The sequence below is a fragment of the Monodon monoceros genome, unplaced genomic scaffold (assembly GCF_005190385.1).
Source record: "Monodon monoceros isolate NGI ecotype Baffin Bay Population unplaced genomic scaffold, NGI_Narwhal_1 Super_Scaffold_19, whole genome shotgun sequence".
Lineage (NCBI taxonomy): Eukaryota > Metazoa > Chordata > Mammalia > Artiodactyla > Monodontidae > Monodon > Monodon monoceros.
The window spans coordinates 28,471,723-28,485,386 of record NW_021703775.1 but is presented as its reverse complement, the minus strand read 5'-3'; the positions used below and the strand labels follow the sequence as shown (position 1 = coordinate 28,485,386).

At 36.0% G+C, this 13,664-nt stretch overlaps 1 protein-coding gene across 10 annotated transcripts in view; it reads left to right on the top strand.

Moving 5' to 3' along the window:
* Positions 1-13,664, top strand: part of ZNF638 (zinc finger protein 638) — an 83,768-nt gene that overhangs the window by 2,245 nt on the left and 67,859 nt on the right. For 4 of the 10 annotated variants that reach the window (XM_029231643.1, XM_029231641.1, XM_029231644.1 and 1 more), the window contains exon 2: positions 9,005-10,517. The exons of 3 other annotated variants lie outside the window; for them this stretch is intronic. In XM_029231643.1, coding sequence (XP_029087476.1) covers positions 9,207-10,517 — 1,311 coding nt within the window. In that variant the 5' untranslated portion in view covers positions 9,005-9,206. Of the gene's footprint in view, positions 1-9,004; positions 10,518-13,664 lie in introns of those variants that run through there. 3 more of the 10 variants (XM_029231645.1, XM_029231648.1, XM_029231646.1) reach the window with 1 other exon arrangement.

Below are 13,664 nucleotides of genomic sequence, written 5' to 3'. Positions count from 1 at the left end.
TATTTTGTTCATCTATTGATATAAACCTATCAAAATAATATTGTATCCATTTATTCATATGATTATTATGTTCATCTTTGTATCTGTCCCAGTGCCTGGTATGTATTAGATGCTCCCACGTTGAGTGAATGAACTCAGGTGGTGGTTGCCAGAGTCTGGATAAGAACACAGGCCCTTGGGAGTGCAAATCGTGCTCTTTCTACTGTGACTTAATGTATACTGGTCAAGGTTTGGAAAATATCTGTCCAAATAATTAATAAAATGCTTTATATACTGAGAAACAGTGCTTCCAGTATGGGTACCCAGTAATATATTTTGGGCTGTTGTGCAAGGAAACAAGCTACTGAATGTTGAAATGTGGTTTTAGAGATCCTCCAAACTGAAAGTAATTATACTTGTGGCTAAAGCCAATAAGCCTTCTTTGTATCCAACTTTACTTACTCTTTCATTGCTTCAACTTTATTTACTGTAGTCTGAAATTTGTGATTGAAATGAAAATGGAAGGAAGATAGGTATATGGAAAATAAGAGAATAATGGAATGGAAGAAATAATGGTAGGGAAAAGGTGAGGTACAGAAATAAAACACAGCTCTTATGATCAGTGAGGATCAAGAGTAACGGGCTTTGTATTGAAAAGAGAAATGTTCAGGGAGTATAGGAGAAGGGGTTTTAAGGTGCATATATTTTGATGTTTTCTTAAGTGCTTACCTTGGGGTACGTACATTTTGGATTATTTTTCTACTCTTTTGAGCCCCTTAAATAACAAAAGTTATTTATATATTATTATTAATAATATTAGTTATTAAATATATATATTATTATATATATACATTTATTGTTACAGTCATTCTTAAGTTTTCATACTTTTTTCTTGCCTTACTTCCACAGTCTTCATTTTATTAATCTTGCAACTGATTTCCCTGTTGTTCTTGCTAATGAGTGAATGTTGCCAACTTTTCTATTCTTTTGAATTTCATCACTTCTTTCAAAAAAATTTTTTTTTATTAGGGAAAATTTTAAAGATACACAAAAGCAGAGAGTATTTTATAATGATTCACCTATCACCCAGCTTCAACAATTACAAGCTAATGGTCAGTCTTGTCTCTACCCTCCATCCTGTTATTTTTAAGCAAATCCCATAACATCATTCATCAATTTATAGTTTAGAATTTTTCTCCAAAATATTTAGGAAAAAACATGCATATCACACCTAAAGTAATAATAGTTCCTTAATATCAGAGATTCAGTCAGTATTCAAATCTCCCTAATTGTTTCTTATACACCACACATGTGTCTATGTATACATGTATTAATTTAATTACTATTTCTATTACCATATTGAAATTTTCAGAAATTACCCATGTCTTAATAAAAGGAACAAACAACTACCTGCTTCTTAGGTAAAGCATTTTGTTTACTGTCTTAACATTTTTTGAGCATCTGTTGCATGTCACGGGGTATAATTTTAATCATTCTTCACATCAACATTCTGTGCTGTTATACTGAGTCTTGGGTTAATCAGCTTGCTGAGGCTCACATTTTTAGCAAGCAACAGGATCAGAATTAAAGCACTGAGCCCAGGGTCTGAGTTCTTAAAAAATGCTATGCTATGTTAGCGTTAAATTTTACTTATGGGAGTTACCCAATTTTGCATGAAGTCACTTGCTGGCACCCCTTGTAGCAGGGTGGATATCTTCAGATAAGTGGAAATTTCCCCAAAAATGAGATAATTATGGATTGCATAATGGGCTAACAGTCAATAGTTAGGGAGTGAACATGTTGCAGAAGAAGAATAGCCAAATCCAAAAATGTGCTTAGGACTGATGCTCTTTATCATTGCCAGCTTTCTGCCTGTTGCCATACTTGCTTATAGTCCCTTTTTGACCTAGTACTAAGGTGTTAGATAGCCTGGTATTGGGCCATTTACTATTTGAATGAATTAAACTGCTGGCTTACAGGGGAATTCCGTATTTCCCTTCCCTTTATCGTTTTGCGTGCTTGCATGCACCCTTATTTTTTTCCTGAACTATCTTGAGAGTAAGTTTCATGTATTATGTTCCTTTACCCTTTATTAGTTTATTAATGAGCGTAATAGTTTATTTCCTAAGAACAGGATGTTTTCTTTTGTAGTCATAGTGCCGTTATCAATCTCAGTAAATTTAATATTGATAATATTTTTTACCATATTCTGATTTTGTCAGTTGGCCCAATAATGTTTCTTATAGCAGTTTTTTCTCCCCTCCAGTTACAGGATCAGTCTAGGATTAGGTAATTGCATTTAGTTGTCGTGTTTCTTTAGTCTTCCTTGCTTTGGAATGTTTCTATAGTCTTTTAATCTTTTTGTGAAATTGCCATTTTCGAAGAATACTATTTGCTTTTTTTTTTTTAATAGAACATTTTTCATTTTGGATTTTTTTGATGTTTCCTCTTGAATAGATTCAGATTATGCATCCCTGGAGAGAAAAATCAAATTGCTTTGTTCCCCCATGGTATCAGATCTGGAGGTGCAGGAAGTCCATCTGCCCCTCATGGATAATATGATGTTTGGTCAAAATGTCTGAGGTTTTTTCTCCCTTGAACTAATTGATCTGTGGAGAGATATTTTAAGACCATGGAAATGTCCTGTTCCTCATCAGAATTTCACTCAGGATTTAACATGCACGGATGATTCTTGCCTGAACCAATCTTTACATTACTGTGATGGTTATAAAATGATTTTCCAACTTAGCATTTTCTCCACATTTACAGTGATTGATTGGTATGGTGTTAAGGACTCCTGGCTTTCTCAGTGGTTACTGCCCAGTCCTTTCTTGCTTTATCTTATTCCATGTATATATCTTGTTTTCCACAGTGAGAACCCTGGTCCCCAGCACTATCAAAACATTTACTTATATGCTCAGTCCCATGATATAGCTAAAGTAATTTAAGAATTGTTTCATCCATACCACTGCAAAAAAAAAGCAAAAGACAAAACAAACTACTAAAAAGAGTAAGAATTTGTTTGTAGTTCTCAGTTTTCTCCTAGCTCCACCAAAACTGAGAGCGTATAAATCAAATAGTGGGTTCATAAATTACTTGTTTTTAGTTTAGTTTAGTTTTCTTTTTCCCCTTCAGTGAGTTATGGTATTCATTTGAAAAATGAATTAGTTTGCTTTCAGTTTTAGCTTTTTTCCTTCTTCCCATCCTTGATTTAATTTTTTTAAAACTTTAGTTTGTTGACATGCTTCTGAAAGTCAAAATTATATAGTAAGACATACTCCATGAAATATGGTTCCCATTTATTTCTTTTCAGTCCTGTTTTCTGTGTTATCCTACCTATTTCTTTTTGTAACCATAAGCAGATACATGTGTTTTCTCATTTCCATTTTTTATATAAAGTAACATTATATATGCTCTTTTGTACTTTGTAAAGACTTTAAGGCATTTGGCATTTTAAGTCATTTGGCCAGATAATTTTGGTACACTTAATTGAAGATTTTGGAAACCCGTTTTAGGCAGATGGGAACATTTTCTGGCTCATGCACTTCATGAAAGAAGTGAACAACCAAATGGCAGGAAGGGTAGGAATGCAGTCTGACTTCAAGAACAGTTGGAACTGGTAGTCTTCAGTACTATATTTACCTCTTGGTCCTGCTTACCTATTTTACTGGCTTTCCTTTTTTCAGTTTTCGTGCTTTCTCACTAAGGCAGTGAGTATGCCGTCAACAGCATTTTGACAACAGAGTTTTATCAGTATTCACCATTTTTCTCATTTCTAGTTTAAAAAAAAATCTCAGAAAAGGTTTCTTTATTCCAAGTTGGATCTAGTGGTTTCTCTTGGACTAATGTGTTCTATTTGTTGAGGGTGGCAAAGTAATAAGCAGGACCACCAGTGAACATCTCGGGGGCATCATTTACTGTGGGAATACAGTGTTGTCTGTAGAGACCCATTTATGTGTGCAGTATACATACTCCTGAAAAAGAAAAAAGCATCTGGTTATACTCACATATCCTGCTTATCAAAACAGTTGTCTTCCTGGAAATAATAACTGTTAAATCATTGCTGTATAAGGTTGTTAATGGTGATCTGTTCCTGGTATTGTGCATTATTAGCAAGTTGATCTTCCGTTTTCTTTCAGATCTGAAATCATGATGGTTACCAATCCTTCCAGGTAGCAGTGAAGTTTGATGATGCCCTTCATGATAAAAACAATGTTGCTAGTATTCTGCTTATTTTTTTTCTTTCTGTTTCTTTGACGGTTTCATTGAGGTGTACCACGTTTTGGCATTTTTAACATCCAGCATGGTACTCGTGGCACCTTCAGAATTATGACTTGTGTACCTTTTGTGAGACATGAGGGGACAAAACTAAAGGTAGAAAAGAGTTGGCTGAGTGGATCTACCTATATACTAGAGGAGATTAGAAGATTGAGTACCAGTCAAACTGAGAAAAGCACGGAATGACATGTACTCTTGTATTAACCGGCCAGTGTAATACTTGCATTCTTAGGTGTGAAAGTAAATTTTATATATTTTGAGACAAACAGTTGCTCTAACACAGGGTATCAAATGAAGTATGTGGGTATGTACCTAGAAAATAATGTTAATTGTAGTTTTCCCTTCATGGTAAGATTATAGAAGACTTAATTCTTTTCTGCTTGTCAAGAGGATGATCTTTCTTTTGGGGGAGGGTGTTAATGAACATGTATTGCCTTTTTTAATAATTAGAAAAAACAAAGCTATAAAATTTAAATTTTATATATCTAGAATACAGCATGGAAAGAACACCGAGAGGAGTCACAGGTTCTGTTTGTGACCTTGCCACTTAGTTCTAAGGCTTTACTTAACCTGTAAACTTGGATTCACTTGCTCACTGGGTTGTTGCAAGGCTCAGATGAGATAACGGATATCAAATTGCTTTTTAAACAGTGAAGTGCTATAAAGTTCAAGTATGGGGTTTGAAAGTCTTTTCATTATGAATCTAATGGAGCCATTATGATCTGGCTGACTAATTTTTGATGATGCTTTTATATTTTTAGATTTCAGATTTCTTTATGAATATCTGTAAAGAAAATTAAGGATTCCCTTCCATCTGAAAGACTGTATCAAAATAGGTAGTGGACATCACAGAAATATCTCATGGGATATCATGGCGATTTTAAAAAAATCTGTTAAGCCATTTCTTCATGTCTGCCTCAAGAACTCAGTTTCTACTAGATGCTTCTAAAAGAATTTGTATGGTTGACATTTTATTGAATATATCATTTCTTTTCAGAGTGGCATATTTTAGTTCTTGATAGGACATAGAAAAGAGTTTTTAACTGCTACTTATCAAAATAATAATCCTTCAGGAGTTGAGAATGTTTTGTGACCATTAAATATCCTGTTTTTGAAAACCATTAAATTTAGGGAAATAAAATGTTGATTGAAAATAGCAAATAGCGTAGTTCATACGATAAAGTTTGGTGTACCCTCTTCCCCTTCCCATCCATCTATGTATGCACATACACAAAACTAGAAGAAATTACATCAGAATATTAGTTCAGTGTTGGTAATGGTTTTACTGGTAAGCATTTCATTTACTACTTTTTATTGTTTTCTTTAAAAAACATCTGTTATATCATCAGGAGTAAAAATTTATTTTAAAGGGTAAGTAGTATTTAATTGCAGTTGTGTTCAGTGGAGTTAATAATTAAGAACTCAGATCTCAACTCAGATTTTTCCAAGTTAGTTTTATGATTTGATGTGTTGGCTCTCTGTAAATTCCATTAGGTGAATGAACCTCTTTATGGCCAGAACTCCTAGAGTTAAGTGAACAAGGCTTTATAATTGTTGTCTTTATTTGTTCAGTTGTTTTCCAGGTGTTAATGCCAAATTTACCCTTGTCTTCCTGGTTCTTGTTTCTTATCACATTGTTTTTAGGTTATATCAGTTTCATTCTCAAAAGACTGAGGGTTTATTTTCTTTGGTGTGGCATAACCTAATTCTTAATCAGGGGTTTCATATCAAGAGTCCTTTGCTTGTTTTGCTTCATTTTACTTTTTTCATCTCACGAATAGTTTTTTTTCCACACAGAGAAAGAGTGAAATATGAAACTGTTTAATAACTAATAAGTCAGTTGAGTCAGGTGGGAAGGAATGATGTAGGAGAAAATGAACTAAAATGAGATTTTAGACTTAAATCTGCATGTTATTTATACATTGCCTGTTAATCATAGCAAATCAGCTGATTTTGGCTTTTGTTAGACTTTGGTGTGATAATATTAGATTAGATTGAGAAGTATGAAGTTACGTTGGTTTTATACTCTCCCACCCTCCTTTTTTGTTTTGTTAAAAATGTCATACTTAATATTTAGCACTTGAATTTTTATTTTGGTAATGTTCAGACACGTAAAAAAGTAGAGAGGAAAGGTGATAAATCCTTTTGGACCCGTCACTCAGCTTCCACAACAAATATCTTTGCCAGTTGTGCTTCATCTAACTTCTCACTCACCAAACCCCACCCCTCACTCCTGCCAACATGCACCCTTTGTTTTCTAGATTATTTTAATGAAAATCCCAAATTCATCATTTCACTTGCTAGATACTTGAGTCAACATTTGATTCTTTAAATGCCAGTGCATCAACAAATCTATGTGGATAACTGTAGATTTTCAGTTTATAACAGCCAAGGAAAAAGTGTTAACTTTAGACTGGAGCATACTATTGTGTAGCTGGGAAGCTTGCCTTTTTCTGATCTTTTTGCATTTTGAGTTGTTTTTTTTTTTTTAAGACACTGACATTAGCAGGAATTAATTGCTTCAAAACACTTTTATAAAGCACAGCTGACTTTTTGGATTGCTTTTACTTTTGGGCTTACAGAGCATCTATTATATTGTAGTTCTTCCAGGATAGGTTTTGTGTTCAAGAGATTTAACTCTAATTCTTCTGAATCTGTTAAGATAGAAAGAGGTTGTATGTGAATAGAGATAGAAATTATTTTTATGATTTCTGCTTTTACTCATCTCTTACCCTTTTCGCCCCCCTAAATTTAGCTACCCTCTGCTTTGCAGAGGCAGAGATTAAAAGATATTGATGCTTAGGAGTGAGATTTGTCTGCCTGAAAGACCCCTGCTCAGTGGAATGAGGGGAGGGAGAGTGAAACTGACATTTAGTGGGCAACTCATTTGTTAGACGCTGTACATATTTGTATTTCATCTTAGTCCTTAACAGTAATCTGTAGAGGAAAATACTTTCCTTTTTTACAGATGAGGGAACTGATGCTCTGGAGATTAAGTAGCTTGCCCAAAATCTTAATAGTAGATGGTGAATCCGGTAGAATTCAAACCCTTCTCATCTGACATATAGAGATACATTACTAGCTTAGAAATGAATTTGAACATTGCATGTATTACTGCATTTATTAGATTAATAGCTTAATGTGTGCCATAGGAGATGATCAAAGAGATTCTTGTGGGGTGGGACTTGGAAACAATCTTGAAGATTGAATTTGATTCAGAGACCTAGGAGTATTCTAGGTAGTGAGGTATGAATAAAGTATGGAATGTGTTGAAAGTGGTCAGGAGATTGCAAATAGACCAATTTGGCTGTAGCAGAAATTTTTCATTAAGTATAGGCTAGGAAAGTGTGAAAGGTAGATGGGGATTAGGTTATATACTAAATGCCAGGTTGACAAGTTTGGACACTATCTTACGAGAAGCAGTAAAGTGGTGAAGATTTTTATGTAGAGGAGTGATAATAAAGAGTGTTTTAGGGATATTAATCAGTAACGACAGAATGAATTGGGGTGGAGGCCAGCTGTGGTATATAGAGTGATGAGAGCTTGCAGTAGGGTGGTGGTGGTGGTGAAAGGGAAAAGGAAAGTATATATTAGAGACATTGACAGGAATACGTAGAATTTTATGTTTAGTTAGAAATGGAGAATAAAATGTTTTTGAGCCTCATTGACTAAAGTAATTGGTGTAGAGAACAGAGGGTTGAAAATGGATGGTTTTGGGAGAAAGTTCCAAAGTCAGTAAAAACAGTAGCTAAAAGTTGGCATAAGGGAGAGAGGTTCTTGGCAATTTTTTTTTTCTGTCTTCATAGATAATTTTATTAAATAGTCCTGGGGTTAATGAAGAATCACGTGTCTTAACTGAAACTATATTTTGTCTTGGTCCAGAATTTTATAGCTTTGTCAGAAACACGCAGTTAATAAGTTTAATTAGTTTAAAATTTTTAAATCATCCCAGCAAGCTGTTTCATCTTACTACAGTGTTTTGTTCAGAAGCTTTAACCTAGGCTATTCTACATTTAAAAAAATTTGATAAACACATGTTTAGTAAGACCTTGTTACCTTGATACCTCTCTTATCTCAGTTCCCTCAAAACTCTAGAAGATACTCATAAAACTCAACTCAAGCATTCATGACCCCTTCCAGAAATAAATCCTTTTATGATGCTTTTTAGCATTGTTGTAATAATGAAAAACTCTATTTTGTTTTTCTTGTTAGATTGCTTGCACTTTGGCAGGAATCATGTTTTATTTGGCTTGAAAACTCCATAATGACTGTCACATTAGACAAAAAATGTTTAATAAATTGAATGATTCTGTACTCATTCCTTTCCACTAAAATCAAAAAGAAGGGGGAAAAAGATCTATGATGATAAACAAACAACTTCTGAGAACTTACTGACCACAGCAACTGAATGTATATTCTCACCCCATCCCCCAATGGCATGCAGGATTTGGACACTTCTAAGAAGTTTTAAAAGGAGTTGTAATTACCGCTCAGCACCTAGGACAGCACCCAGTGCAACACAGTGTATGAACTCTGGCTTGAGGTTTGGGGTTTGTGTTCTGGATTCGGGAAAGAAAAGAAGAGAAAGTTTTGGGGAAAGTTTAATATCCTCGTAAACACCCTAAAAGTGTATGAAATGCAGAATGGTTTCATGGCTTTGTTTCAAAATGTTTTACACTGGCTGTAGAACCCACTTCATGAAGTAGTTTGAGTTAAAATGATCTAATATTTGTGTTTTAACTTTCAGCTTTGTGTTATTCTTGGAAAATTTCGCACCACTTGTGAATTCCTTGAACCTGGGCATTGCAAACCCACTTCTGTTGGGCCCATCTCCTTTGCACTTTGCTCAGATTAAGACTCAGTTGGCGCTTCAGCAGCTGAATGCCGTTGCCTCACATAGTTCAACACCACCTTATACTTTATTAAATCAGGCTTTCTTGAAAATAGCCATGTCGAGACCCAGGTTTAATCCTCGAGGAAACTTTCCACTTCAGAGGCCACGAGCACCTAACCCTTCTGGGATGAGGCCTCCAGGACCATTTATGAGGCCTGGATCTATGGGTCTTCCAAGATTTTACCCAGCAGGGAGAGCCCGTGGGATACCACACAGATTTGCTGGCCATGAATCTTACCAGAACATGGGACCACAGAGAATGAATGTTCAGGTAACTCAGCACCGAACTGATCCAAGATTGACCAAAGAAAAATTGGATTTTCATGAAGCACAACAAAAGAAGGGGAAGCCTCATGGTAGCCGGTGGGATGATGAGCCTCATATGTCTGCATCAGTGGGAGTGAAACAGAGTTCTGTAACGCAGGTTACAGAGCAGAGTCCTAAAGTACAGAGCCGCTATACAAAAGAGAGTGCCTCAAGTATCTTAGCAAGTTTTGGATTATCTAATGAAGACTTAGAAGAGCTCAGTCGCTATCCTGATGAACAACTAACTCCTGAAAACATGCCATTAATTTTGAGGGATATAAGAATGCGAAAAATGGGGCGCCGATTACCTAATTTACCTTCTCAGAGCAGAAATAAAGAAACACTTGGTAGTGAGGCAGTTTCGAGTAATGTGATTGATTATGGGCATGCAAGCAAATATGGCTACACAGAAGATCCACTTGAAGTACGTATTTACGATCCTGAAATTCCAACTGATGAGGTCAAGAACGAATTTCGGTCACAGCCAAGCATTTCTGGATCTGTTCCCGCTCCAAATGTGATATGTAATTCTATGTTTCCTGTTGAAGATGTGTTTCGACAGATGGACTTCCCCAGTGAGTCCTCCAATAATCAGTCCTTTTTCCCAGTTGAGAGTGGAAGCAAGATGTCAGGCTTACACATTTCAGGAGGACAGTCAGTCCTTGAACCTGTAAAATCTGTCAGCCAATCCATTAGCCAGCCAGTTAACCAGACAATGAGTCAGTCTCTGATTCCTCCTATGAACCAGCAACCGTTTTCATCGGAATTAATTTCAGCTGTAAGCCAACAAGATCGGATCCCACGTGAACCTGTCATTAATTCATCTAATGTACATGGATCGGGAGGAAGTAAAAAGAATTACCAGTCAGAGGCTGACATCCCCATTCAGTCTCCCTTTGGGATTGTGAAAGCATCATGGCTACCAAAGTTTTCACATGCTGATGCCCAGAAGATGAAGAGACTTCCAACTCCTTCTATGATGAATGATTATTATGCAGCGTCTCCAAGAATATTTCCACATTTGTGTTCTCTGTGTAACGTAGAATGTAGTCATTTGAAGGTGAGTGTTTTTAAAGATCACTGTATCATGATACTCAGCGCCCAAGTTTCCTCTAAATTCTCATGTATGCTGGTGTTAACTAGTCATTAAGGAAAAGGCAGAAATTTTGATTGCAACATCAACACTTAGTTGTAATCTTAAGTAGCCTGGCCTAAGTACTGAATTGGGTGTTAGGCTTTCTGTATTCCTGTGACTGGGCACACCACATGGGTCCATTTATTTTGAGCTTCTGAGAAGTTATCCCAGAAAATGCAACATAAAATTGATATGACGTAAACCGTACTTAGAAGACAATGTCACATGAGTTACCTTTATCTAAATAAGAGAATCTGTTAGTATAAAAATAAAAACTTGGAATAAAACATTTGTACTGCACACTTTTAAGAGACAGTCTATTGTAGCCTTGCATGTATCTTTCGGTCTTGAGCTAAAGACAATTAATGTTGATTTAAATGTTTTCTGATTCTGTCTGAAATAGGATTTTTAGCATTTCATGAGAAGGAGCTTCCTAAAATAACTTAATCCATAGCAAAGTTCAGGATGAATTATTCGGACCAGCTGTGGGCTCAGAGCATAGATTATAGAATGATAGAACTTTAGAGAGAAGAGTCTTTAAAAAACAAAGAAGCCTTAGGTGTCTTCATGGTTAGTATAGTTAGAATGAAGTGTTTTACAGAGGTGCCGAAGAGTAATGTAGACTATACTGTTTGATAGTAATCATTGGTGGATTTGAGTAGAAATTTCCAGGTATGTTTTATTTACTTACATATGTTTGGAAACCACTGTTTCTTCTATTTACTAATGTGATTTGAAGATGTATATTATTCAATACAAGTGGTCAGGAAGGAATGTACTTCCCATGGGAAAAAGGCCCATGATTGGCCTTTGATTCAAGGCCATAGCATTGGTTGTATACTTTGAATAGGCCTAGAAGTCTTTTGGTGTTAATTCTCTTGTTTTTTCTCCTTCCAGTGCTGCCCTTTTATTGTCTTTCTATTACCCACTCACCAGGTTTCAGCCAACAAGAATCTGATACCTAAAACTGATGCTTTTGTCATAAAGGTTAATGCCAGCAAAGGAAATCAGCATTCTACCTCATTTTAGCCATATTTGCTGAGTTCTAATAAAATAATAATTGCCTTGCCCTATCACAGGGGATAGCAATAGCAAAGTCTTGGAAAATCTCAGAATAATTCATAGCACTTAGTTAAAATCTGTAAGTAGTCCTGGCCTAAGTACTGAACTGAGTGTTAGGTCCCCTGTATTCCATTTATTTTGAACTTTCAGTTAGTCATGATAAACCCAAGAAAAATATCTTAAATGTTTTAATTTTTTATCTGGTGAATAGAAAAGGTATACATTTATTCAGTAACTATTTACTGATTACTTGTTTTGTACATGGCTATATTAGGTGCTGGGATGGAAATAAAGAACTATATAAAGTTTACATGTTGTTCCTAAGCAGTTTCTACAGTCTCACTGAGGAGAAAAAGTATACACCTAAAGAATTTTTTAAAAATTGGAGGGTAACAAATGGTTCATAATTAACTTGTTTAGATATGCTGTAGGGGGAGAGATGTTTAATATTTCTATCTTGATTGCAGACTTATATCAGTTCAGGCTAGCATTATCAATTTACTGACACTTGTGTATTTAGCAGTATGTAATTAGAAAGTATAATATACTTTCTGACATCAGAAGACTTCTGTGTTCTAGTTAAAGAAGACTAATTGAGTGACTACTGCGCTAAGTCTGTCTGGATTAGAGTGGTCTGGGAGGGAAAACTTCATGGAGTAGGTTGAAGATGGGTCTTGAATGATGAGTAGGCTTAGATATACCCAGGGGAGGAGGGGTGACATTTCAGATAGGAGCAACAACAGTAAGTTTGAGGGGCCTTGAAAAGCTAGCCTAAGGAGTTTAGACTTGAGGTGAGAGGCATTAGGAAGCTAATTAAGGTTCTTGATATGTGAAGTAACACATTAAAAATGTATTTCAGGGAGATAGATCTGACTGACGTGTACAAGATGAATAGAAATGAGAAGAGATAGGATAGGGCACCTAATTCGAGGTTCCGTAGTTATTCAAGTATAAGTTGGTGAAAGTATGGATTACTGTGATAAAAGTAAAAGTTAGAGGAAAAATCATTTAATGATTATTAGAATTCACAGAGATTGATTGCCATTTTAAATGAACAGATACCTTTTAATAGAACAACACAATGGACCTAACTAATGAATTCTTCGCTACTGGATGACAAATGATAGGGATTTGTGAACATGGACTTAGGTAGTACAAACTACCTCTCTTGTTTCTGTGATATATCTTGCTGCCTTGTAAGTGTGCATGTATTTGACATTATAAATATGTAACCAATAAATATAAATTACCAACTGCAAATTTTTTCTTGCTAAGTAATATCTGACAGTATGTTCCCCATCTCAGAGTCTTTAAAACTATAGCCTGAAAAAGACAACAAGAAAATGTGAAATTATGTTTTTTCTAAATTGGGTTTCAGACAGAGGAGGAGCTGACCTTAGTTTAGAAGTTACGTCTTTTTGACTGTCACAGTTGGTTGAGAAACCATGTCTTTTTTTTTTTTTTTTTTTTTTGCGGTACGTGGGCCTCTCACTGATGTGGCTTCTCCCGTTGCGTGTGCTCCGGACGCGCAGGCTCAGCGGCCATGGCTCACGGGCTCAGCCGCTCCGTAGCATGTGGGATCTTCCTGGACCAGGGCACTAACCCGCGTCCCCTGCATCGGCAGGCGGACTCTCAACCACTGTGCCACCAGGGAAACCCCAGCCATGTCTTTTTGACTGAAATAATTCAGTTTGAGAAAATACTGACAAAAGATTTTTGAAATAGTTGGTGGATAGTGAGCTCTGATATGGGTAGGTATTTTCAGTTTGATTCTGGGCCCACTCAAGTCTACAGTCCTTGTAGCATCTCCTGCTTAGTAGATAATTATCACTTTTTCTCTGGAGAGGAGCACTGCTCTTGGACCCTTGTCTTACTGGAGAGTCTAGATATTGGGGTGGTGTACGTATATTTACTGAGCTTAAAAGCAAGTGGTGTCAGTGAGTAAAGCGGGCCTGTTGAAAGGGTGTGTGTGTGTGTGTGTGTGTGTGTGTGTGTGTGTGTGTGTGTGTG